Source organism: Rhizoctonia solani, chromosome 13 (assembly GCF_016906535.1).
Source record: "Rhizoctonia solani chromosome 13, complete sequence".
Lineage (NCBI taxonomy): Eukaryota > Fungi > Basidiomycota > Agaricomycetes > Cantharellales > Ceratobasidiaceae > Rhizoctonia > Rhizoctonia solani.
This window is the reverse complement of record NC_057382.1, coordinates 830,722-857,014: the sequence shown is the minus strand read 5'-3', so window position 1 is coordinate 857,014 and position 26,293 is coordinate 830,722. Positions and strand designations below refer to the sequence as shown.

The following is a 26,293-nucleotide window of genomic DNA, read 5'->3' as shown; positions in this document are numbered from 1 at the left end:
GGCTTCTTGTGACCAACTTCTTCAGTTCCTGGAATGCTTCCTCCTCTGGTCTCTCCCATAACCTGGGTGTTTCTTTCCTGGTCAGGTTGTGAAGTGGGTGTGCCACTGAGCTGAAGTTTGGAATGAAGCAGCAGAGGTAGTTCACAAATGTTATGGATAGGACATCTCTCCCATAATCTGTACTTATTTTATTAATTACACAAGTAATACTACAGTAAATGAAATAAGATAAAATGCAAACTAAGGTTTTCAAAGTCCCTCTATCCAATTGCAACCCTTGCAAAACCTATAAGTCTCAGGAATACCCTCAATATGCAATATCCTTTGCATATATGCTGTTTTCTCACTCATTTAAATATATATAAATTCAGCTGAGTACATAAACAGTAACAAGTAATATTTCTCCTGTTTGTAGTATCTATGATTGAAGACTCTATCTTGTGGCTACACACAGAAATATTAAGGGTCCCCCCTGTCACATAGGCAAGTGCTCTGGCGCTTAATCAGCATTTAAGCACCAATGCACTAAATGCGCCTTTACTCCATCACCCGGGCATCTCACACTGCCGCATTGCTTGCGCTTAGGTGCGCCTGCTTGTGTGCTCCAGAAAGCTGGGTCAAACTCCCAAAACGGACAACATTTGGCAGAGTTATGCCTCATTTACTGTAAATACCCAATGCAGCAGTATCCTACCTTTGGGACTGTTTACTCCAAGGATGAAACACTTAGTCTTGGGACATCCAAGGACCCACACAAGTAAATACTGCCTTGGGGCAAATATTAGGAACTGTTGCCTGTTTACTATGTACCAAAGTATTGGCTCCCTCAAGTGTTTCAGTTGCCACATGTACCTCCTGTACCTCCTGTACCCCCTCTTGGTATCAATCATGTATATACTTGTTTGTGCACCTTCTCAGGGTATAAAAGGACCCTGTGAAGATGCTTCTAATGCATCCTACTTTTACTCTTATATATTGACATATACACACAAGCCTGTAACAGCTTATCTGTGCATTTACTTTAGTGATTGACTCACTGTAAATACACTGAGCAGCAAAAGTATTGCAGGCCAGGAGAGGTCAAAAGTTTACCTCCATTGCTGAGCACCCAATCAGTGAATCCCATCCAAATTACACTGACACATGTGGCCATTGTAACACTATGTTTTAGCACAAAATCTTACAAATCCATCAAGAACTGAGCTCACAATCCCACTTTTGCTGTAATGCAACCTGCAAAACTTTTGCCAATTGTGTTGAGCATCTTAAAAATCTGCACATAACCAATTATGCAGTTCAATACAAGTTCTGGTTTTTTGCACACACATTCCCAGTTATATGGGCCATTGCTGGACAGAGTATTAGCTTGTTTCACCCATTAGGGACTGTGTAACAGAACTGTCTTCTCAGGGCCAGTAAAAGAGACTCAAAATTGCAGTTGCATTGCACTCAACGCACTGTGTGGGCTAGAAATGCTTTGGGGTATTTCAGATGACTGCTGGTACCCAGTGAAATAGCTTCCATGACCTTCCCATACCTGGGACTGGCAATATAAGAGATTGCAGTGGGTTAGGCTGTATGAGCTGAGAATTGAAATGCCACTCATAAGCTGGAATCCAAGCCTGATGACATAGAACTTCTAGCAGTAGTAGACATAGATCAGGGGTATGCTGAGATCAGTTTTCTAGGGCAGCAGTGATGTGTACACAAAGATAGCATGCAGTATACACAGAGATTGCAGCCAATGGGTGGGGTCTCAAATTGAACATGTTCTAACTCTGTGATTGTGAATTGGAAAAGGTTGAAGCTCATACAGTAGAAGGTGTCTCTAAGACACACCTTATGATGGAAAATTGGCTGTTTCCCTAATTGACAATCACAGAGTTAGCACATGTTCAATTTGAGACCCAACCCATTGGCTGCAATGTCTGCATATACTGCATGCTATCTTTGTGAACACATCACTGTTGCCATAGATAACTGATCTTGGCATACCTTTGACCTGTATCTACTACTGCTAGAAGTTCTATGTCATTTGGTATAGATTCCAGCTCATGAGTGGTGTTTTAATTTTCAGCTCATACAGCCTAACCCACTGCAATCCCTCATATTGCCAGTTCCAGCTATGGGATGGTCTTGGAGACAGTCTCACTAGGTACCAGCAGTCACCTGAGATACCCTATAGCAATTCCAGCCCATACAGTGCCTTGAGTTTAATGTAACTGCAATTTTGAGTTTCTTTTACTGGCCCTGAGAAGACAGTTCTGTTACACAGTCCCTAATGGGTGAAACAAGCTGATACTCTGTCCAGCAATGGCCCATATTACTGAGAATGTGTGTGCAAAAAACCAGAACTTGTACTGAACTGCATAATTGGTTATGTGCAGATTGTTAACATGCTCAACACAATCAGCAAACATTTTGCAGGTTGCATCATAGCAAAAGTGGGGTTGTGAGCTTAGTTCTTGATGGATTTGTAAGATTTTGTGCTAAAACATAGTGTTACAATGGCCACATGTGTCAGTATGATTTGGATGGGATTCACTGATTGGATGCTCAGCAATGGAGATAAACCTTTGACCTCTCCTGACCTGCAATAATTTTGCTGCTCAGTGTAACAACCTGATATGGATATGACATTTCTTCAATGATCTGTACTTATTTGATTAATTACACTAGTAATCTTACAGCAAATAAATGAGATAAAGATGCAAACTAGGGTTTTCAAGGTCCCTCTATCCAATTGCAACCTTTGCAAAACCTATAAACCTCAGGAATACCCTCAATATGCAATGCCTTTTGCATATATGCTGTTTTTGTCACAACTAAGCTCAGACCTGTGATAAAAGGGGGCTTAAAGTCTGTGGCCCTATCACCAATGGACTATGAGGCAAAGAGGGGCAACAAAGGCCCAAGGGGTATGGTAGAGGTAGAGGGCAACAAGGCCTGGGTTATGGGTTTTTAGTTAAGTGCACTTATGGCCAACTAGGGGCCTGGGCAAGGGGTAAGGGTAAGCTTAGGATGAATTGACAAAGAGGTCAAGTCTTGCTGTTTAGCAGCAACTTGACCTGGTTTAAATACATGAAGAAAGGCACATCAAAAACAACAGTACTAAACAACAAGTCATTTACAATTTCACATCATATATCAAATATGTCACGTGATCTTGATGAGTCATAAATATATACCAAAAAAGGTGTTACAACCCTCTAACGTATACCATTAGACTTGCACAATTTTTCTGATATTTTTACTATTTTTTCCGATCCAATTATCTTGTGTTTGCTAGTCACATGATCCCAGCGCTTACTATGCCAAGATGCCACGCCAAGATGCTGTGCCAAGGGCGCTTAGGAGAAATCCACGCTTCTGCACAGCCTGCAGCACTCTTCTTATTTGCATTATGTACTTCTCTTTCTCATGCGCACAGACCATGTAGATAGTGCTCCTTGTCTATATATACAGCAGGAAAATTGCTTGGAAACACCAAGTCAATTTTACCTTGTCTCATACCATTGAGGAGGACCCCCAGCCAGCTAAGTAGCCGGCCCCCAGTAGTTCAGAAGTTAACCCCCTCATCTGCGCTCACCACACCTCCCGGGCTAAGCCCCTTTTGTTATCAGAACCCAGTAGAAGTCCACCTTACAGCAGCAGTAGTATAGCCTTAGGTAGTTAGTAGATTAGCCTTGTCTGTAGTAGTACGGCCTTAAGCGCCTGCCCCACTAGCAAGTACCCACATTACTGTGGTGTACAACAAAAGGAAACTGTCTCAGAAAAAAGCTAGAAAATAGTAAAAAAATCATGTCATGCCAATGAAGGTCATGACATTACCCCCTCTTCAAGCTCCTACTGCCTCAGGGTGCTCCTTGTGGAAATCTTCTTTTGCTTCTTTGGCATTGGCCACATTATCAACCGGCTCCCATGAATTGCTTCCTTTGTCATATCCTTTCCATTTAACCAGGTACCATAACTTTCTTGCCTTTCTGTATTCTTTCCATTTGCTATCCAGGATTTTTTCTACTTCATATTCCTCCTCACCTTCTTCTGTGACAATAGGTGCAGGTTGGGGAGGATCTTGTCCATGGGGATCAGAGTGGAACTTTGTTAAGAGGTTTATATGGAAAACTGGATGTATGCGCATAGTATGGGGTAGTTGTAGTTTGTATGTGTGCAATCCAATTTTTTCAATTACAAGGTAGGGGCCTAACTTTTTATGGCTAAGCTTGATTGATGGTCTATTGGTAGATATATTTTGATGACTCAACCAAACCTTGTCCCCTACTTGAATTTCCTCTTCTTCCCTGTGGTGTTGATCATAGAAGTGTTTCATCCTTTCTTGTGACAAGGACAGTGCTGCTTTGACTTTGTCATAGCCTTTTTCTAGGAACTCTGCGTGTTTGTCTGCATTGGGTACCAATTCATCCAATTTTTGACCCACAGAGAATTGGGGATTTAAGCCATAACATATCTGAAATGGAGATTTGCCTGTAGAAGATTGTTTTAGATTATTGAGGGCAAACTCAGCTAGGGGTAGTAGTGATACCCAATCAGATTGTCAATGATTCCCAAACATGTGGATGAAGATTTTGGCTTCCTGTTTTATTTGTTCTGTTTGTCCATCCGTTTGGGGATGGTAGGCTGTAGAGTACACTGGTTTGATATCTAGTCTTTTATACAGATGGCAAATAAACTTGGCATTGAAAGTAGGCCCTCTGTCCAATATGGTGCTTCTGGGCAGGCCATGGAGTTTCCATACATATGTAACAAATAAATTTGCAATGTTGATGGCAGATGAAGTGGACTGTGTGGGGATGAAATATACCATTTTTGAAAATTGATCAATAATGGTGAGGATGGCATTGAATCCTTCTGAAACTGGTAGTCCCACAATCATGTCATAGGCAATGTCTTCCCATGGACGTTCCGGAATTTGCAATGGTTTTAACAGGCCTACAGGTACTTGGTTTGTTGGTTTTGCTTGGATACAGGTTTCACAATGGCTGACATAGGAATTGACAAACCTTTTTAGGGAAGGCCAATAGTAATTTCTAGAAACCAGTTCCAATGTTCTAGCTTGTCCTGGATGTCCTGCGGCTAACATGTCATGCCTAGATTCTAGAATGAGGTTCCTAATGGTTTCATTTTTTGGTATGAATATCTTCTTTTGAAACCATAGTAAACCTTCCTTCAGTTCCCAATCTGTGACCTTTTCCTTGTTCTGAAGTTTATCCAAAATTTCCTTAAGCCGGTTATCCTTGTAAATTGCCTCACCAATTAGGTCATTGATTTCCTGATCTGGGGTAATAGATGAAATAAAAAGTTCCGGTTTCAGGAGAACCTGGTTCTCTACCCCCCCTTCAAGGGGTACTAAATCATAGCGTTGTGAGAGGATATCTGCCTTCTTATTTTGTGCTCCAGGTCTGTAGATAATTTGGAAATTGTAGTCAACTAAGAAGTTGGCCCATCTGATTTGACGTTTATTCAGGGATTGAGATGTGGAAAAATACTCCAAGTTCTTATGATCTGTTAGAACTTGGACTGGCAATTCAGATCCTTCCAGCAAATGACACCATTCTTTGAATGCCCTAATGACTGCTAACAGTTCCTTGTCAAAGATGTTGTAATTTTTCTCAGCTGGGGACAAGGACTTGGATAGGTAGGCTACTGGGGCCAATTTTCCTTCAGAGTTGCACTGGGATAATATAGCTCCAGTGGTGTAGTCTGATGCATTGCATTCTACATAGAATTGTTTTGTTGTGTCTGGCTGTAACAGTAATGGTGCTGATGTAAGACATCTCTTTAGGCCTTCAAAAGACTGTTGTTCCGCTGACTCCCATTTCCAAAGGCTATCTTTTTTGAGCAGATTGTACAAGGGTTGTGCCATATTGCCAAAATTAGGAATAAATTGCCTGTAAAAATTTACAAATCCTAGGAATTCTTGGATGTTTTTGACATTCTTTGGAACAGACCAATTCATTGCATCAGTGACTTTAGATTGGTTGACCTCTATGCCAAATTCAGATATGATGAACCCTAGGTAATCAATCTTTTTGACATGGAAGTGGCATTTTTTGATATTGCAAAAGAGGTCATTGTCCTGTAGCCTCTTGAGTACCTCCCGCACATGAGCTTTGTGATCTTTTTTGTTCAGGGAGAAGACTACGATATTGTCCAGATATATGATGACGTACACATCCAAAAGGTCTCTGAATATCTCATTCATCATATCTTGAAAAGCTGCCGGCGCGTTTGTCAAGCCAAAAGGCATAACCAAGTACTCAAATAGCCCGTATTTTGTCTTGAAGGCTGTTTTCCATTTGTTGCCTTCTTTGATTTGGACTAAGTTGTAACCTGCTTTAAGATCAAATTTGCTGAAGATCTTAGCACCTTGTAGTTTCTCAATGAGGTTTTGTGGTAATGGCAGGGGGTAGACGTTCTTTTTGATCATACTATTCAGACGCCAATAATCCACACACATATGTAGTTTCCCATTTTTCTTTTTGACAAATAATATGGGGGATGCCATAGGAGATTTAGATGGACAAATCAGACCAGTCTTGAGTTGTTTTTTGATGTTTTCCTTGAGTTCAGCATCTTCCCTTGGGCCTAGACTATATATGGGGCCATGTCAAGGTTTTGCATCAGGAAGCAACTCAATAGCAATATTGTATGGATGGTGGGGTAGCAATTTTGACAATTCCTCCTCCAAAAATACCTTGGAGAATTCTTGGTAAGGAGAGGGGATTTCTTCTACCGCTTTAAGTTCTAAGACAGTAGGTATAGCTAGTCAGTTGTTTGAGCAGTATAAAGAATTAAAAACAAGTGTATGTTTTTCCCACAAAATTTGGGGATTGTGCTTTTTTAGCCATGACATTCCTAAAACTAGTTGATGATTGCCAATGTTTGAAATGTGACACTCTAGTTCTTCAGTATGATTGCCAATGGTGCACTTGAAGCAAGTAAAATGAGTGATTTGGCCAGAGTCAATTTCTTGGCCATCAATAACACATAGCTTTTTTGGAATTGGGTGTAAATAAGTGGGAAGTTGATAGGTTTCCACTAAAAGAGGGTGTATGAAGCAAGAAGTTGCTCCAGAGTTGATCATGGCTTTCCCCTGGAAGGGTTTAGCCAAAAAACTTGATTTTTGAAATTTGGGAGATTCACATGGATTTGCAGTAAACAACACATATATTTGAGATGAGTTACATAAAGAGAGTATTTCTAGATCATTGTTTACATAATGCAAATCTGCAAGCATACAGCCAAGTGCCTTACTCCTTAATTGGCCTTGGCTTTCCCTTTTCCTGACTCTTCTTCATCCAAAATGACTTCAATACAATTTTCTTCCTTGGGCCTTTCCCAAGACCATTCAATATTAGCCACATGTCCAGACATGGGCTTTGAGGGGCAATTACACGCAAAATGTCCCTTACCACTGCACATGTGACACATGACACTTGCAAAGCCTTTTCCATCAAGGTCCATTGGGCCTGGACCTTTGGCATTTGAGGCTAGGACAGGGGTGGGAGCAATGATAGGCTTGATGGGCGCAGCAGCAGCAGGATGTTTGTCTTTTTTGAGGGAGGGGAAAGGAATCATAGTATCTTTTGATTCTCCATTCCACCTAACGTTTGGCATATTGCCAGAGGTTGTGCAAACAATGGAAGTAATAGCGCCTTTCTTGGCACAACAAGTGGTTGGATTGATCATGTAAACGTTATCTCCTACGTTAAGGCAAGTACAGGTAGGAGTGGGAGTGGACTGGGAGATAACGTTTGGGGATGTACAAGCTGTAGAGGAAGAGACAGATGGATTGGACAGACGTGTAGATTCAATATGATTTGCAATTTCTTCTGCCTTGTTGTAAACTTGCTGAGCCATAGCACGGCGCCATTGGAACATGGTGGAGAACATGATGTCCTTGATGTCATTTTTGAGGCCATTATAGTACTTGTCACACAAAGTCTCATCACTATAGCCTAAGGACATGGAGTATTGTTGGAACTCTTGAGTGTACTCTTGGACTGAGGTCTTTTGCTGCAAGTTGTTCCATTTTTGACAATACTTCTCATTGCAATTTGTATCCACATAGTGCTTAGTAAATTTGGCCCAAAACACATCAATGTCTTCCAATAAGGGGACCGCTTCACCCCTAAACACCTTCCTTTCTTTGTATGGGCAAACCCAGTCTCCAGCAGCTCCCTTGAAATATGATGTAACCCACAAAATTTTCTCTTTGTGGGATCAATTGGCCCCTTTTGCCCTTATATAAGCCTGACAGGCAATGATAAAATTAAGGGCGTCTTCTTTTTTGCCACTAAACTTGTTGGGCTTGGCAAACTTTAAATCAGAACTTGGGGATGACAGGGCAGGGAGATTGGTGGAGGTGGCAGTGCCAGAAGGTGCAGGAGGTGGAGGTGGAGCCGTGGGACAAGTGGTGGACATGTGGAGTAGCTGATCTTGCACAGCCTGGATGGACGCAGTGGCTCCTTGGATTTGATTGGAGTAAAAAATGTGTTGATTATGTGATTGATTGCAATATTCCTCCAGTTCAGCCCTTAATAGTGCTAATTGATCACTTTGGGCCTTGTAAGCACCTTGCAATTGTGAAAATTCTTTTTTCAGGATGATCATATTTTTGGCTACCATATCAAGAAGTTCACAATCTGACATCTGATCAAAAGACATAGGGGAATATACATGAGGCAGCACAGCTGCAGGAGCAGGAGTATGAGTTTGAGAGGATGGGGCAGACCATCCTGATTGTACTTGGGGGGTGGTTAAACTAGTCCCTCCCATTGCGCCCAAACCAGGTGTTGTTATGCAATACTGCAAAAAATTTGTAATCCCAGTAGTAGTGAATTTGCCCCCTTCCATCTTGGGTAGCGTCTTGGATAGATGTATGTAAATTGTCAAGCTCAATTTCCTTTTCTACCAACAGCCTGTCCTTTTCCTCAATAAGTTGTTCTTGCTCTTCAATGGTTAGAGCAAGGTCACAATTATGGGCTTCAAGGTTTGCAATCAAATTCCTATGTTCTTGTGCCTCTGTTTTGTATATAGTGTTAAGACATTTGGCAAAGGATCAATGACTTTTTATGATTGCAATATTTTGGACAAGGCCAGGTTCCTTGATTTGGGCTATGTGTTCTTTGAGGTTCTTGATTTGACCCAAAAGGATATGATTGATGTTGACAAGGGTTTTTTCAAGATAAAGATATTGAGTGACAATGGAGTAAGGCCAAAAAATGGCAAAAAGAATAAGATCTAAGAAATCAAACACTAGAATGCGTTCCCAATATAAATTGGTACTTGGTCAGATAGGTAACAACAGATTTATAGCGCTAAATACTAACTGTTTGCTTCCCCACTAGCGTTAAACTATCCTTTACTAATATCAACAGCTGTGTACAAGCATGATTATTAATCAGGTTTTTAGTAAGCAGAGGTTTGGCTGACTAACAGTGTATGGCTAAGGGTGCGGACACCTTGGTATGCGGACAATTGCTGGCAAAGGGCTATCCTGCAACCTTACTGGTACTTGTATTCCTGTCTTTGATTATGACACAGGGGCTACAATGTGATACCATTTCAGGCTTTGGTGCTTATCTAAGCGCAGTTCTTGTGTGTTGACAAGAGTACAAGTAGCAAGACTTGACCTAGTGTCACAACTAAGCTTGGACCTATGATAAAAGGGGGCTTAAAGTCCATGGCCCTATCACCAATGGACTATGAGGCAAAGAGGGGCAACAAAGGCCCAAGGGGTATGGTAGAGGTAGAGGGCAACAAGGCCTGGGTTATGGGTTTTTAGTTAAGTGCACTTATGGCCAACTAGGGGCCTGGGCAAGGGGTAAGGGTAAGCTTAGGATGAATTGACAAAGAGGTCAAGTCTTGCTGTTTAGCAGCAACTTGACCTGGTTTAAATACATGAAGAAAGGCACATCAAAAACAACAGTACTAAACAACAAGTCATTTACAATTTCACATCATATATCAAATATGTCACGTGATCTTGATGAGTCATAAATATATACCAAAAAAGGAAACTGTCTCAGAAAAAAGCTAGAAAATAGTAAAAAATCATGTCATGCCAATGAGGGTTGTGACAGTTTTCTAACTCATTTAAATATGTATAAACTCAGCTGAGTAGATAAACAGTAACAAGTAATATTTCTCCTGTTTGAGGTATTTATTATATAACATTCTATCTTGTGGCTACACACAGAAATATTCAGGGTCCCCCCTGTTGCATAGGCAAGTGCTCTGGCGCTCAATCAGCGTTTAAGCGCCAACGCACTAAATGCGCCATTTCTCCATCACCCGGGCATTTCACACTGCCGAATCGCTTGCGCTTAGGTGCGCCTGTTTGTGCGCTCCAGAACGCCGGGTCAAACTCCCAAAACGGACAACATTTGGCAGAGTTATGCCCCATTTACTGTAAGTACCCAATGCAGCAGTATCCTACCTTTGGGACTGTTTACTCCAAGGGTGAAACACTTACCCTTGGGACATCCAAGGACCCACACAGGTAAATACTGCCTTGGGGCAAATATTAGGATCTGTTATTATTTACCATGTACCCAAGTATTGGCTCCCTCAAGTGTTTCAGTTGCCACATGTACCTCCTGTACCCCCTCTTGGTATCAATCATGTATATACTTGTTTGTGCACCTTCTCAGGGTATAAAAGGACCCTGTGAAGACGCTTCTAATGCATCCATTTATCCACTCTTATATATTGACACATACACACAAGCCTTTAACAGCTTATCTGTGCATTTACTTTAGTGATTGACTCACTGTAAATAGCATAGGAGGTTATTTGGCACACTAAGACCATAGGCCAGTCCCAACAGACACAGGGTAACCTATTAGTGTACTTACTGCAACCCTGTGCCCCTTGACTGTCACAGTTGTTGAGCTCAACATTGAGTATAATGCAATGATACTGTAAGGACTGTTGTGATTGAGTGATAGTGTTTCAATCCACCATACCCCCTATATTGTAGATAGCTTTATCTATAATATCTCATAAATCCTAGATATATTTTAGGTACACCCCATAAGTCTTAAGTCTCACTTAAGCATACATAAGTCCTATACTTATTAGGCAGATCCCATAGATCCTGTACATTAGTCAGGTAACCCTCTTACCTAAGGTGCTATCCCATAGACCTTAAGTATACATACCCTTAGTCACTTAGGCTTAAGTAACATTAGCTTAAGGTACTATACATAACCAACCACCTGCACTTGATAGTTGCTAGACTATTTGTTAGGAGTTGTTATTCCTGATAACCTAGCCTCTATTGTGCATATATTCTGTGCATATATTCTGATTCTTAATAATAGTTCTTAGTTATTCCCATATACATTTTGTATATAGTAATTCTTTCTTACTCCTGTACCTACACAACTCTTAACACAACCTACTCAACATTTGAATCTCTAAGTCAAACTTATCTTATGGAGGATGGGTTTTGTATAAATGCTCCCACTTAACTCTCACTATTGCCATCCCACTCATACTGAATATGTCTACTCAGAACATCATCAATATGTCCTTTACTCAAGGCTTCTACTGCTTCCCCATCTTCACTACTTATTGCAATGATGTGCCTCTCTCCCCTGAGACAGGTATTATTGAGGCTAACCATGTTTGCAACCTATACTATATCTATGCTAACTGTCACAATGATCATCCTTCACCCTAATCAGAGAACCATCCTGACCCTCTGGAGCAGCGTATCCATGCCATGCCAGATGTTGAGGTATTCCTCATGGCTGACAACCACCCTCCTCAGTGGTTCCTAGGTGTTGACCTTGCTCATGCTCTCCATGGGGCATGCTACCATGCTCTCCAAGTCTTTGGGGATGCAGTTCAACCCTCAGGATGGAATCACCATGATCCCTGGGGCAACTATGATTATGCCTCCAAGCTTGAGGAGATTAACTTCCCCTACATCTCTTGTCCTATATGCTTTACTTGTGACCTCTACCATTTTCCCTTTGACACATTCCAGGAATTGCAGCACCAAGTTCATCACAATAATTTCCACATCATCTGCCTCAATGCACTGTCAATCATTATGAATGCTAACAAGCAGAACCACTATAGCAACTTAGCCCATGTTGGGTATTTTTGTGGTTCCCCTGCTTGTGTGTCAGCACACCACTCCTGTTGTTGTCTACATGGGCACCCTGTCATTGAGCGCTCTGAAGATGATTTATCAGATTCAGGTAAGCAGAATTGGCATAGATTTAATATGTGCACTAAATATACAAGGATATGCATCACAGGATTCTGTATCAACAGATACAACACCAATGACAAGTCCTTGGGCCTGCTTACGCTGCCCACTGAAGTTTCTTTGCCACCTGCATTGTGTTATGCAATGACTAATTTAGACATATGCACCCCTAATTGCCAATAGTGAATAGTGCAAACTAGAGTAAGCATACTTGCTCTATCCAAATATGGGCATGAGCATTACTATATTTGGAAACTGGCAGTGCTATAAGACCTTTTATACTTCATTCCCTTATTGTGCTTGCATATACACGTTTGATTGTGCAAAATGGTTATAATATTATTTCTATGATTTATAGCATTTTTTGTATCATACATTTATATGTAGGAACAGTACTTACAGAGCATAGAATAAGTGCAAGTAAGCATGCAAGTGCTGGCGCTTAGTAATTGCAAATAAGCGCCAAAGGTCGGCGGGAAATTGGCATATTACTATGTGGACAAATACCAACAGGTTGAAGGCTCCAGCATCTCAGCTCCCAAAAAGGAATTGTCTGATTCTGAGCCAAATTGATGGAGATACTAACCATTTAAGTTTCTAGCTTTTTCTATGAGATCCTACCTTGCCTCAAGGTTATTTTTAGCATTCACACTAATGCAATTTAGTCATGTATGCTCTAGAACATCCTATAAATAGACCTGGGTCTATCTCACTAGGACTTATTGGGACTAATTGGTCTTTACATATCAAATAGCTCAGACTGTACCTCTCATGTAACTTCCTCTTTTGTACATCATGTATGTAGTTATTTGTTCACCCTCTGGGGTATATAAAGCCCCTGAGGGAGACCCTATGAATACATCTTCTTTTAATCCCATTCTTACCCCTTGTGTGAACTTGAAGATCTATTAGATCTTCTTTACTTAGTTTAGAGTGTCTTATTTTGCTTTCTTAGCCTCTTGAGCTCACTGAACTTAACCTGTAAGGCATCTTGGTGCATATAGCCTCTAGCAAGGTCCCAATAGATACTGGGTAGCTAGGAAAGGCTCTAGGGCAACCCTGAACCTCTTGAGTAAGTCAGTTGGGAGAGTGTAAGGCCTTGGGAGCAGCATATACACTTTAATTAAGTGCAATCTCTGTTAAGAGTTGTGTAAGTACAGGAGTAAGAAAGAATTACTATATACAAAATGTATATGGGAATAACTAAGAAGTAGTATTAAGAATTAGAATATATGCACAGAATATATGCACAATATAGGCTAGGTTATCAGGAATAACAACTCCCAACAAATAGTCTAGCAACTATCAAGTGCAGGTGGTTGGTTATGTATAGTACCTTAGACTAATGTTACTTAAGCCTAAATGACTAAGGGTACACTGAGCAGCAAAAGTATTGCAGGTCAGGAGAGGTCAAAAGTTTATCTCTATTGCTGAGCAGCTAATTAGTGAATTCCATCTAGATTATACTGACACATGTGGCCATTGTAACACTATGTTTTAGCATAAAATCTTACAAATTCATCAAGAACTAGGCTCACAACCCCACTTTTGCTGTAATGCAACCTGCAAAACTTTTGCCAATTGTGTTCAGCATCTTACAAATCTGCATATAACTGATTATGTAGTTCAGTACAAGTTCTGGTTTTTTGCACACACATACTCAGTTATATGGGCCATTGCTGGACAGAGTATCAGCTTGTTCCACCAATTAGGGACTGTGTAACAGAGCTATCTTCTTGGGGCCTGTAAAGGAAACTCAAAATTGCAGTTGCATTGCACTCAAGGCACTGTGTGGGCTGGAAATGCTATGGAGTATCTCAGGTGACTGCTGGTACCCAGTGAAACAGCTTCCATGACCTTCCCATACCTGTGACTGGGAATATAAGAGATTGCAGTGGGTGAGGCTGTATGAGCTGAAAATTGAAATGCCACTCATAAGCTGAAATCCAAGCCAAATGACATATGACTTTTAGCAGTAGTAGACACAGGTCAAGGGTATGCTGAGATAAATGATCCAGGGCAGCAGTGATGTGTACACAAAGATAGCATGCAGTATACACAGAGATTGCAGCCAATGGGTGGGGTCTCAAATTGAACATGTTCTAACTCTGTGATTGTCAATCAGGAAACAGCCACTTTTCCATCATAAGGTCTGTACTAGAGGAACCTTCCACTGTATGAGTTTCCACCTCTTCCAATTCACAATCACAGAGTTAGAACATGTTCAATTTGAGACCCACCCATTGGCTGCAATCTCTGTGTATACTGCATGCTATCTTTGTGTACACATCACTGCTGCCCTGGATCATTTATCTCAGCATACCCTTGACCTGTGTCTACTACTGCTAAAAGTCATATGTCATTTGGCTTGGATTTCAGCTTATGAGTGGCATTTCAATTTTCAGCTCATACAGCCTCACCCACTGCAATCTCTTATATTCCCAGTCACAGGTATGGGAAGGTCATGGAAGCTGTTTCACTGGGTACCAGCAGTCACCTGAGATACTCCATAGCATTTCCAGCCCACACAGTGCCTTGAGTGCAATGCAACTGCAATTTTGAGTTTCCTTTACAGGCCCCAAGAAGATAGCTCTGTTACACAGTCCCTAATTGGTGGAACAAGCTGATACTCTGTCCAGCAATGGCCCATATAACTGAGTATGTGTGTGCAAAAAACCAGAACTTGTACTGAACTACATAATCAGTTATATGCAGATTTGTAAGATGCTGAACACAATTGGCAAAAGTTTTGCAGGTTGCATTACAGCAAAAGTGGGGTTGTGAGCCTAGTTCTTGATGAATTTGTAAGATTTTATGCTAAAACATAGTGTTACAATGGCCACATGTGTCAGTATAATCTAGATGGAATTCACTAATTAGCTGCTCAGCAATAGAGATAAACTTTTGACCTCTCCTGACCTGCAATACTTTTGCTGCTCAGTGTATGTATACTTAAGGTCTCTAGGATAATACCTTAAGTAAGAGGGTTACCTGACTAATGTACAGGATTTATAGGATTTGCCTAATAAGTGTAGGACTTATATATGCTTAAGACTTAAGACTTATGGGGTTTACCTAAATATATCTAGGATTTATGAGATATTGCAGATAAAGCTATCTACAATATAGGGGGTATGGTGGATTGAAACACTATCACTCAATCACAACAATCCTTACAGTATTGTTGCACTATACTCAAGGTTGAACTCAACAACTGTGACAGTCAAGGGGCACAGGGTTGCAGTAAGTACACTAATAGGTTACCCTGTGTCTGTACTCTTCAACCTATTTGGCAAGCCCTTGGCATATTTCTTGAATTTTGTCACATGGTAGGTCAAATGAGACAACAAGCCATAGAAGTCTGACAAGTCAAACAAAATGCCAGTAATACTGTTTGTCAGAGAACTGCTTATACAGAAGCAAAGGAGCCATTTGTGTTGTGAGTATGTTCCAGGACTCTGCAATGAAATGTGATGGCTTGCGCAGGTTGGGGATGGGGCAGCCAAAGGAACCAGACATAGTATGTTTTGATGGGACACAAGCATCACAGAAAGCATTCCATGTATTAAGCCTCAAATGATAGTCTTCAAGACCAGCATCCAGATTGTTAAAATCACCAGTCCAAAGTTCAATAAGTTGTGGGATCAGATTTTGCCAGACCATATGCATGAGATTGACAGGAAATTAGTGAAGGATTGACACAGAGGGGACACAAGCAAATAATGTAATGCCTTTGATACCAAATTCAGTTGCAAGTTGTTTTTGTTCCACCATGTTTTTGGCCTTAAGCACTTTGAGCCCAGTAGCAGTACATTGATCATGTTTATGCAACAGGAGGTTGAGAGGATCCATTCAAAAACCATTGGGCTGGTGAAGTGGACAATAGCAATGGGATCCACCACCCAATGTGGGTCCAGGTACAGTTGGCATCAGGCAGAATCAGCAGGGTAAGCAGCCGTTGTGTCCAACAAATTTGAGAATCTTTGTAAGGGCAGGAATGTTGCCAAAGATTATCAATAGATGCATGCAAAGAGCAAACAGTTGATGTTGATTGATGTTGACAGCTGCCACTCCACACAATAGATCACAAAGCTTGTTGATCAGGGGCTGGAGAAACAAATTGATGTTGGAAGGGCATTTCAGACCTGGTATAATGCCAATGCAGATCATATTTTCAATGAGAGTGTGTTTGTTGGGCAGTAGGTTATAGTTGATGATGAGAATTGGCCAGCAGGTATTGTTGCAATGTTTGAAGGGACAAGTTCCATCCATAGATATTCCTAGTGCAATCTCATGCGCATCTTGAAAGTATTTATAGGGCATTGTTTTGCCATCAATTGTGACAAAGAGATTGCATGGTTCAAGGTACCAAAGCCAATCAAAGATATTGGCTATAGTTCTGTTGTTGTTGATATACTTGTCTTGATAGCACATCTTCTTGGCAGTAATTGGACAAGCAAATAGAGCACACAGTTGAGGAATGGGGGGATAGATGTGAAATGATTCCTTGGTTTCCCAGCCAAGTCAAAGCGCAACTTGTGACAGACTGGGCAAGCCTGCAAATGGTCCAAGTAACCTATGAACACAACACAGGAGCTTACACAACAATGATGTTGGCTGGCAGCTAGTCCCAATAGTTCTCAAGCATGGGTATGCAGGTGTTTGATAGAAGGAATTTGTGTTCCCTTGGGACTATTGATAGGTTGGTAATGTTTAATTAATTTGGCAAAAAGAGCTTGGGATGGTTTGTATCTATCATAAAGATCAAATGAAGAGAGTTTGTCATAATCCTCATCTTCAAGGAAAGTATGAGCTAGATAATGTAGTATGAGTAATGGATGAATAGGTGATAATTGGGCACATACCTTCTACAACTGACTCAAAAATATTCTTGGCATCCATAATCTCCTCTCCTGAGAGGCCATAAGTTGACATGTTGAGGTTACCAAGGCAATCCAATAAAGCTATAAGACTGATATCATCCAGTTCTTCCAGCTGATTGGCTCCAGTTTGAGTGCCAGTCCCATCATCCAGTAAAACAACTTCATGGTTGGAGTCATAATAAATGCAATTGTGCAAGATTTCTTGCCACATATTGGGCTTGGTAAGTGGTATATCTTCAGCAAATAGGTCATCTAGGTTGTCTGATGCTTTGTTACAAGCAAAAGGGGGAGTACCAGGGATAAGTTTGGGGGGATTTGAGTACTGCAAATTCTGGGAATTTTGTTGCAAGATAGCTGCCTGTACTGATGTTTGGCATATCATCTTGCAAAGTTTTCTTGAGAGATATTAGCATTTAAGCACTCCAATACATAAGAACATACCAATTATTTGAACCCCTCTGCACCAGTGTTTTGAACATTGCTTGCCTCATATGTGCCCTGCATGCATGCTCAGTAAATATACCACAGCATGCACATCTACACTGTGTTTCTTTTTGCCAGCCATTTAGCAAATTTCATGCAGGGTCTGAGACATAAGTAGGACTGAAGCTGTGAAACTCTAAGTGCCAAACTCCACAACCATGTGCCATGCAAAATGTGGTGCACTTTCATTTTGATCACACCTGCACCCATACCTGTCTCCTCCACCTCCCTTGACATCAGGTAAGTTTCCAACTGCGCATTTTGAATATTATTGATAGCTAACATGTCTACAGATGCCAGGGAAGAGACTGGAACTTGTGCAAAAAACACAAAAATCTTAGAATTTATTCACCCAGCTTGCAGGTGCATATTTCCTGTATTATTCTGTCATATTTGAACTGGTTAGCTGATATATTTCATCTGGTAGACTTATCCAACTTGCCTCCCAGGTACAAAGCAGTAAGCGCAAGTGCAGGGAGGAAATTTGATTTATGATTTATTTTTGCGTGTGCCCCAAATTCACTAGTTTAACTACTAACTCAAGGTATTATTCTTTCCTATTCATTACATTGCTATTCAATTGCTCATATATTATAGATACCATGGCAATACCCTCAAAATCACAGCCCACCACCAAACCATCCAAACCACCAAAACCTTTCTGTCAAATGCAGAAAGGGTTGTGCAGTGTGAGAACACCACAGCGTATAAATATGCCAAGGCATCCACACTTGCGTCTGCTGCCCCCTGCAAAGGACCCTGCTATCACAACACAGACAACAACAATGCAGACAACAACAACAATGACAATGACAACAATGCAGATGACAACAACAACAATGACAATGACAATGACAATGACAATGACAACAAGGCTGGTGGTTGTGATAATGGTGGTTGTGGCTGCAGCCACAGGGGTAATTGGATTGCAGATGCAACCAATCATACATAACTTGCCTTTTTTATGTGCATACATTCACATGCATCCAAACTAGTTTGACCTTACAAGTCAGGATGCAGGAAATATATTTATGTTGCTAACAAGTTGGGCAAATACAAAAGATACAAGATGCTTGATTGCCCAGAAGGCAGCCTGAAAGGGCTTGACACTCTCATGGAAATGGATGGACCCAGGAATAAAGCCCTTTTAAAGGATCCAGGTATGTTGTCTTCATTGTCCTGTTATGCTTGCATAACCCACACTTGACCAAGAACCATGTTGGCACTGTTGTGCAGCATGTGTCTTGCAGCATCCCTGGGTGCACCTACATTAGGCTCACCAATGAACAGTGTCATAAACAGAGGAAAATAGAACTAGCCAGAATTGAACCAGCTTGACCACTAAGCCATAGAGCCCTATTATTCCTCTGCTGACAACCCATGATTACACCTGCTACCCCCCAAATTTGGGCTTGGGCCAGCATGCAACCACTTGTACTGGTCATGTGACCATGTCCAGGACAAACAGCAAGGATCCATCAACACCCAGGTGAGTGTGCAATTCACTTCTCAGTATTCAAAATCTAATTTGTCCATTTGTCTAGGTTTACAAGGCATACCCAATTATGCAGTGGTACTGTGACAATTGGGTGGTGAAAGAGTTGACAATCTGCACACTTACACATCAATGCAACCATCAAGTGCAAATCAAAAAGGCTGGCAGGCAAGTTGCCTGGTGCAACAGACTCAAGGCACAACACAAAGTAAGTATTTTTAATTACATGTCTATTGTTGATATTGATTAGGACAATCCTCAGGCAAAGAGAGTTGGGAATGCTTGTACAACTAAGACAAAGGGCAAAGGAAAACAGTAAGTTGCCTCCACAATTTGTCCAATCTCATAGTATGATGTGATCTAGCAATTGGAGCCCAATCCATCTAGCCTCACCTATCAAACCAACAAGGGATCTTCAAAGGCACATGTAATCTTGTGCTGCAATCTAATTGAATTAACAATTGTGTTCAGAACCAGCCCCACCACTCAACTGTTCCTGAGGATCAGTCTGATGACAGTGATCCTGCCCCCATTGCCAATCCAACCAGGCCCAGACCCAGACCCAGGGTGAGAATGTTTGGTCATGCGCATACTACAATACATTGAACCAGCACCACACCAGACTACCTGCATAGATGATTCCAAAGAGGAGGCAAGCAATGCTAGGCCATTGCCATTGGGGCAGACAACCAAAAATAAGGTTAGTAATATCCCTTCCCAAACAGCTTAATTTGATGTAGGACCTGTCAGACCTCAAAATGTGCTCCCAGGGCCACTTCCAATGAAGAGTTTGATGACAAGCCAACTCCAGTTGTCAAACCCCTCAGTGCAAAACAAAGGGTGGAGGATGCACTAGCAGTACATCCCAAGTTTGATTGTTGCATTGCCTAACCCAAGATTTAGTTGCCAAACCACGCCCCCAAGAAGGCTTGCACCCAACCAGTTGAAAGCTCCAAGGACAAGAGCATCAATGACCCCAAGCCTTTGTTATCAAAGTCAAAGGGGAAGGGAGTGGTTAGTAGTATGCTTATATTCATATGGTTTTGTGTAAAATACAACAACAGGCTTGCAAGCAGGTGTGCCAGGTAGCCAAAGATCTCAGCAACAATGGGGAACCAGCTCCAGCCCTTGAACATCTGGTGACAAAGCAGAAAGCTAAGGAGGCCCAAAAGGTATGTGTTCTAATTTGAATTCTCACCTTGCTCATTAGGAACAATTGCAGAGGAAGGTGCAGAAACGCCTTGTTGAGGACAACAGCAAATCCAACCCAGCCCCAGCCAAATTGCAAGGGAATAAACACATACAGGTGCATCAAATGAGATAGATTATTGATTTTTCTACTCATACATAGCAGGAAATTTATCCACCTGTCAGCTCAACACTTGTCTCCAGCATGCCCCCTTGTCCTGCCAAAGTTGAAGAACCTGCAAGCACAGAGGAAGAGGCTACGCAGGAGTATCTATCACCTCTTGCACCCAGTACCCCAACTCCAGCTGCGGTCCCACATCTTGGTTTGGACAGCCCTGAAGCCAGTACCTGCAAACATTGCACTGGACTGGACAGCAACAAGGACACCCCAATGCTTAAGCCTGCCCAGAAGAGAGCTCAGCCCAGCGCCTTACCAGCACCTTCTCCCCCTGCCACCACCTACAACAAATCAGTTGATGCAGGGAAGAAGTGCAAGACTCCACACAACAAGCCTACTGCCACCCAGGGCAAGCGCAAGGACATGTACACTCAAAAAGAACAGCCAGCTAAGAAGGGTTTAACAACTGCAACCTTGGCAGGGGCAGATGAGGAGATGGTTGGACCCAGCGCAGCTGCTGAGTCTCAGGCAGCACCAAAGGGTAAACAGGGGCAAAAGGCAAAACAAGAGTTGATCAATGCTACAGACGCATTGCTTGGGTGAGTTTTTCTTTTTGTTTTTTCTTCACTTTTCACATCACTTATAACTGCCCTGATAGGGATCCAACCCCACCCGCTCCTGGAAGAAAGACCCAACAAGCTACCAGAGCCAATAAGTGCTGAACTATGCATGCAACTTGGCTCCAAATTTCCCCCTTGTTTTGATTCCCTTGCCTTGTCTTTCCTCTTGTCTTTGCTTTTGTTTCTGCTCTTTCAGACTCCCTTTAACGCTTTTTATTTGCTTCTAATTATTTTGTTTGCTTTGCCTGTGTTTCTCCACTGTCTATGCTGTATCATCTCATCTCTGTTGGACTTGCACCCTCCATTTAACTTAAACACCTTGGACATTCTTCTTTTTGGACAATTTCAGCCTTTTCTTTCAATCTTCCCTTTGGAAGTTCCAGGGCCAGTTCCCAGGACACCCAGAGTTTAGGCCCAGACTGTGTATTTTTATCATATCTTTTTTGTGGCAACTTTTGCAGTTAGCATGCGGAAGTTGCAGTGGTAAAGCCCAGATCTACTGGGGTTTGGCCATGGTTTCAAGTTTTATGTTGTATTTCAAGTTTGGAAGTTCTGGCAGTAGGCCGCAGGACACTTGGTGTTTAGGTGCAGAACAGAAAGTTGTCCTGGGGCTGTATTGTGTATTATATGCGGAACAACTGCAAAAATATATATTGTAATGTGAAACTGTAACGTAGGATGACCACGGAATAACCGTGGCTAAGAAGAGTAACAGAGTAATCCAATGATAAAAATGTCCGCTGTGAAACCCCGGAAATGGTCATGATTCCGAAGGTTTGGAACAATATGAACTGGTCCGCAGCCAGAGCCCGGAACTTCCGCACAGTAGCCTTGTTACCTCCCGCAGGCAAAGTCCGGAATATTACCCCTGGAAGTTCCGCACTCTAGGGGGGCACAGTGGTATTTGTGAGATCCAAAGTAGAGCAAGTTGAACAATGCAGAATGCCTGAAAGGCAAGAGCTAATGCCTTTGCCCTTGGGCTCGGGATCAGTGTTGGTAAATCCCAATGGGAACGTGGTTGGGCACTGGGATTACGTAAACGGGGCGTGGGATGGGATGGTTGGGAAGCAATGGGAATGTCACGTGATACATTTGCCAAACATAGTACCGTGAGCGCCCGGGAAGTTGGACACATTTTGAAAGTTGCTGACGTCCAGGAGCAGCAACAGACTGGTAACTCATTCTAATAGCAAATTTATATACTTATGGGCACATTCTTCAACGTGCAAGTTGTTTTATTTAATTAGATTCAATATCAGCAGAATAATACCTAAATTATGTTTAGCCCGGACAGAATGTCCGGATACGGGGAAGTTGGACACGTGACCGGCCTTGATTCATCTGACTTGAGGCGTGAAAAAGTGAGTCTTACATACAGATATACCCCCCTTTGTGTTACAAATGAATGAAAAAAGCCAATTCGGAAAGATTGGGACACCTGAGTAGCAAGAAAACACCATAGATCTGGCAATTGAGGGTGAAAAAAGGGGGGCTTGGTCTCCAAGCAGCTGCTTCAAAATGCGGCACTCCTAAATTGGCACATAAAGACTAATTGAAGATTCAACAGGAACACCACATAACACGTGAGCAGGAGCAAGCATTGAGTCTCCCAGAGGAAACAGAGGTGATTATGCTTTGTAACAAAATGGAGCGGCGTACCAACAATGATTGACAAGAAGTGGTTGAATGAACCTTTATATTCAACACTGAATCAAGTACGGAAGCGCTCAAAAAAGGCCTGTGAGATATAATTCTGATTTTCGAGGGAGCAGAACCTCAAATAATCATACAACATGAAAAGGAGCAAAACAGAGAAGCAAACCCGGAAGCACGTGCTATGAACCTTGAAGGGGTTAATTTGGACGTGCGTGAGTGTATTTCCAAGCAGATATCGAAGAAATTTGTGAGAATTAACAAGCATATATACCCAGGTAGCATCAGCTCAAGGGAGAGGACACGGACAAGGTCATTGGGCCGGAATTTCTGGAGGAAAAGGTTTGCTTGGTGAGCGTGGGTACTTTTCTATGGTTCAGCGCCTTACTTATCAAATTCTGACCAATGAATATTCTACTAGAGCCCTTGGAAGAGGGGGAGGAGGTCTGAGATGATAATTGCTACGTTTTCCTATTTTTATATTATTCAATTCACTTCAGAAACACATAGAAATGCCCTTAGTCTATTTACTCAGGTGTATACATGCATTTGTAGCTCGAGTTTTTGTTGTTTGAGTCAAAAACGGCAAATGTCCGACTTCACGGGTGTGTCCGACTTCCCGGGCGCTTACGGTATATACACATATTGGAATTAAATACAACAACGTAAAACGAACAATTATGCGGCCGAATCGTCAATTTGTAGGGTTTGTTGCACGTCCCGAGTGACCAGCCCGTAGAGCTCAAGCTCTGCTTTGAGATTGTCCAATCCGTTGGACTTGAAAACATCCAGTCCGTGCGCTTTGGACCCGGTACTACGGGAGTAATCAAATAGATCACGTAGTGAGATGGGAGACTGAGTCCCAAAGAACAATCAAACCTTTTTCGGGAGCGTATTGGTGGGTGGTGTGGAGTTTGTTGTGCAAGAGTCTTTGAACTCATTGTCTAATGGGTCTTTGTCATTGAGTACATCTTGACGAAGTTGCATTGCAAGTGAGCGCACACTAGAGGTGGCTAAACCCTCCTCGGTTATATCGACGTCAGCAATTGACTCTGCAAGTTTGTCGGGCTGGTTATTGGCCCTTGAAATCACTGAGTCAAGGGCTGGAGAGCCAAATTGACGCTTCAGCCTTGAGCGCGTCTGTCCTTCATCTGCGTGCTTGCGTTTGAGGTCCATACGCACAACTGCAGTGTCAAATACCTTCTGGTATCCCAGTTGATTGCGCCGTTTTGTGTGGATGTGTCCCATCTCGCTGAATAGTTGCTTGCAGCCAGCCAAGTTAGCAACAATCAACAAAATGTGTATTGCTAAGTGAGCTAGCTGATGACGTCCAGAATTTGGTGTTTCATAGGCAAGCAGGCCCAACCAGACATTGATCATGTTGAGGGGCTTACCCTAAGTACACGCAAGAACTTAGTAAGAAATTGTATGGGGCTCAATAATGATTATTATGTACTTACCGCTTGCTTGTGCATTGCCCGCTGCTCTTTGTAATCCCATCAATTGGGGTGAAACTCGCTTTGAGAGTCGTAATAGTCAAGAAACGCTTTGTATAATTCGAGGTCATTTTCCTTACGAAAGACTTGTTGGAACACGCGCTTGACAACGCCATAGAGCGCAGACCAATTCAGTAAGGTGTTTTGTCAGCTAAATAGGCAAGCTCAAATGAAAGGGTTGAGGAAGACAGCCAGAATGAAGGGATCCTGGTCTGCCTTACCCCAGCGATGCTCTAAGCTCTCCAACACACACTCCCGAACCTTTGGATTGAACCCAAGGTGCGAAAATGTGTAATACAACCGCCCAAGTTCGACCAGAATATGATCCAGCCTAGTAGTCGCGGCCTGAGAGACATTTGCAGCGATTGCAAGTGGCTCTAGGTATAGCTTGAGCCTACAAGAAAAGGAGGTTAAGAATACATCTTAGCAGATTCAATTAATTTATGTGCTTACTTGCCCAATCTATGCCAAAATTCAGGATCATCAATGTTCTTCAAGACAGTGTTGGCTTGCTCAATTGTCTCAGGGGAGCGTCCCGCACTTGCCCAAAACTCCTCAGGGTTACGTGCGGCAATGGCACAAAGTGATTGGGACTCAGACAGTAGGCTGCAGAACAAAAGGAAGTGAGAAGTCCATCAAGTGAGAACAGGGAGAGTGAGACTACAAGGCTTCCTGCCATCCCGCGCCTGCTCCTGACGGAAGAGTCCAAGTAAATAAGAGTGATTGAGCATCCACTTAATGATATCAATTGCGGCATCTGCTGTATCAACAAGCCGTGAGGTTAGGCCCATGATATCGCCAACTATAAGGTTAATCTATTGCCAAGTTTATCAGACCCCAACTGAATGCATACACAAGCCATATGTGCATACCTGGTGTGCCCAACAGTCAAAAACCAAAATATGAGGGCGTAAGCAATGGAGTCGGACTTGCATGGCTCGTGAGTTGCCTCCCGCATCAGACACCCAGGCAATGATACGGACATTGTGCTCCTTCTCAGCACTGTCTATATCATTGAGTACCAGCTTCAAGTGGTTGTTGGCTGTCTTGTGTTGCGCTGATAGATTGTGCACTTGAACAGTATAAGTCTAAAGTTTGTGTGTTAGTTGGTTGACAGTAGTGGCAGTTAGGCTAGCATACCTTGTAATCAACAGAGAGCATAGACGCAATTAATGCGTTCCGTTTAATGTTCTTCCATCCATCACTCATACCTGTAGCTAACCAACCCAAATTGCCTCATGCATAGAGGAATTTGCAGCCTCAAGTTGAGTTTGAAGAATTGGCCCTGACAGCTTATGTCAATCGGGCAACATTGCATTTGGTAGCCACTTCTGAAAGAACTTATGGGTTTCCGGTGCATTGATAGCATGCCAGGCAAACCCATTTGCAACCCACAGTTTACAGAGATCGGAATTAAACTCTGTCTGTTGCTCCTTTGACAGCAAGTGGTAAATTTTGGGGAGGGCTGGGTACGGCAATGTCTTGCTATTGTTTCCGCGATCTGGGGTTGATCCTGTGGACCAAGGAATTAAGGCAGCTGAGGAGCAAGTACGCGCACGTTCTGAGGCCAGCCTATCCTTAGCCTCAGGGGATACAAGTTCACAGCTATGTATATGCGCTTCAAACGCTTCTCTACGACTGGGGATAGGGCAAACAAGTGAGATGGCTAGTAATCAACATGAGTATAACCAAAATATCCAAGTATCAAAAGAACTTACCCCAATGAAGGTGTTCAGTTTGTGGTCAAACTTTGGAGATGATACCATGCTCCAGTGCCTGTTGATCTTCCTGTTCCATAGTGCTGGTACATAATGCAATACATCCACAACACCAAGCGTTCAAGTAGCTACCACCATTGTAGTTGTCCTTGTTGCCAGCCAATTTGAGGTCATGTGGTTGGGTTTGGAAGTACTGCCAGTGCCAGAGTGGTGCCGGCATTGTTGTAGGAGGTAAAAGGTGAATGGGAGTTATCTTGGAACTTGGATCCTGACAATTACTTATGTATGCGCGCTGATGCGCCTTGGTTGTTCAAGAATCGCGTAGAAACTAACATATATGGTAATTCTCTGACTAAAGCGATACTTGGAGCAGTGGGATTGACTTGGGTTTT

At 42.3% G+C, this 26,293-nt stretch overlaps 8 protein-coding genes across 8 annotated transcripts; 2 read left to right on the top strand and 6 right to left on the bottom strand.

The window, feature by feature from the left end:
- Positions 1 to 3,838: 3,838 nt before the first annotated feature.
- RhiXN_07116 (Retrotransposable element Tf2 protein) lies at positions 3,839 to 4,141 on the bottom strand (the record flags this gene model as incomplete). The annotated part of the gene is made up of 1 exon (XM_043326932.1): positions 3,839 to 4,141. One exon carries the CDS (start codon positions 4,139 to 4,141, stop codon positions 3,839 to 3,841), a length of 303 nt encoding a protein of 100 aa, XP_043185404.1.
- A 414-nt stretch (positions 4,142 to 4,555) lies between these two features.
- On the bottom strand, positions 4,556 to 6,526 carry RhiXN_07115 (Retrotransposable element Tf2 protein; the record flags this gene model as incomplete). Its single annotated transcript, XM_043326931.1, has 1 exon — positions 4,556 to 6,526. The coding sequence occupies one exon, from the start codon at positions 6,524 to 6,526 to the stop codon at positions 4,556 to 4,558; it is 1,971 nt and encodes a 656-aa protein (XP_043185403.1).
- A 752-nt stretch (positions 6,527 to 7,278) lies between these two features.
- On the bottom strand, positions 7,279 to 8,688 carry RhiXN_07114 (Retrotransposon gag protein; the record flags this gene model as incomplete). Its single annotated transcript, XM_043326930.1, has 2 exons — positions 7,279 to 8,198; positions 8,280 to 8,688. 2 exons carry the CDS (start codon positions 8,686 to 8,688, stop codon positions 7,279 to 7,281), a joined length of 1,329 nt encoding a protein of 442 aa, XP_043185402.1.
- Positions 8,689 to 11,530: 2,842 nt separating this feature from the next.
- RhiXN_07113 (uncharacterized protein) lies at positions 11,531 to 12,216 on the top strand (the record flags this gene model as incomplete). Its single annotated transcript, XM_043326929.1, has 3 exons — positions 11,531 to 11,633; positions 11,715 to 12,155; positions 12,209 to 12,216. 3 exons carry the CDS (start codon positions 11,531 to 11,533, stop codon positions 12,214 to 12,216), a joined length of 552 nt encoding a protein of 183 aa, XP_043185401.1.
- Positions 12,217 to 16,887: 4,671 nt separating this feature from the next.
- Positions 16,888 to 17,341, bottom strand: RhiXN_07112 (Transposase family Tnp2 protein; the record flags this gene model as incomplete). Its single annotated transcript, XM_043326928.1, has 2 exons — positions 16,888 to 17,060; positions 17,113 to 17,341. 2 exons carry the CDS (start codon positions 17,339 to 17,341, stop codon positions 16,888 to 16,890), a joined length of 402 nt encoding a protein of 133 aa, XP_043185400.1.
- Positions 17,342 to 17,785: 444 nt separating this feature from the next.
- RhiXN_07111 (uncharacterized protein) lies at positions 17,786 to 21,136 on the top strand (the record flags this gene model as incomplete). Its single annotated transcript, XM_043326927.1, has 14 exons — positions 17,786 to 17,853; positions 18,211 to 18,530; positions 18,627 to 18,773; positions 19,035 to 19,102; positions 19,158 to 19,316; positions 19,359 to 19,423; positions 19,473 to 19,535; positions 19,580 to 19,675; positions 19,849 to 19,966; positions 20,012 to 20,122; positions 20,173 to 20,280; positions 20,319 to 20,414; positions 20,463 to 21,013; positions 21,073 to 21,136. The coding sequence occupies 14 exons, from the start codon at positions 17,786 to 17,788 to the stop codon at positions 21,134 to 21,136; spliced, it is 2,034 nt and encodes a 677-aa protein (XP_043185399.1).
- Positions 21,137 to 23,365: 2,229 nt separating this feature from the next.
- RhiXN_07110 (uncharacterized protein) lies at positions 23,366 to 25,392 on the bottom strand (the record flags this gene model as incomplete). Its single annotated transcript, XM_043326926.1, has 7 exons — positions 23,366 to 23,542; positions 23,567 to 23,950; positions 24,445 to 24,577; positions 24,637 to 24,789; positions 24,919 to 24,998; positions 25,056 to 25,271; positions 25,324 to 25,392. 7 exons carry the CDS (start codon positions 25,390 to 25,392, stop codon positions 23,366 to 23,368), a joined length of 1,212 nt encoding a protein of 403 aa, XP_043185398.1.
- A 319-nt stretch (positions 25,393 to 25,711) lies between these two features.
- Positions 25,712 to 26,121, bottom strand: RhiXN_07109 (uncharacterized protein; the record flags this gene model as incomplete). The annotated part of the gene is made up of 3 exons (XM_043326925.1): positions 25,712 to 25,849; positions 25,902 to 25,984; positions 26,034 to 26,121. The coding sequence occupies 3 exons, from the start codon at positions 26,119 to 26,121 to the stop codon at positions 25,712 to 25,714; spliced, it is 309 nt and encodes a 102-aa protein (XP_043185397.1).
- Between the last annotated feature and the right edge of the window lie 172 nt (positions 26,122 to 26,293).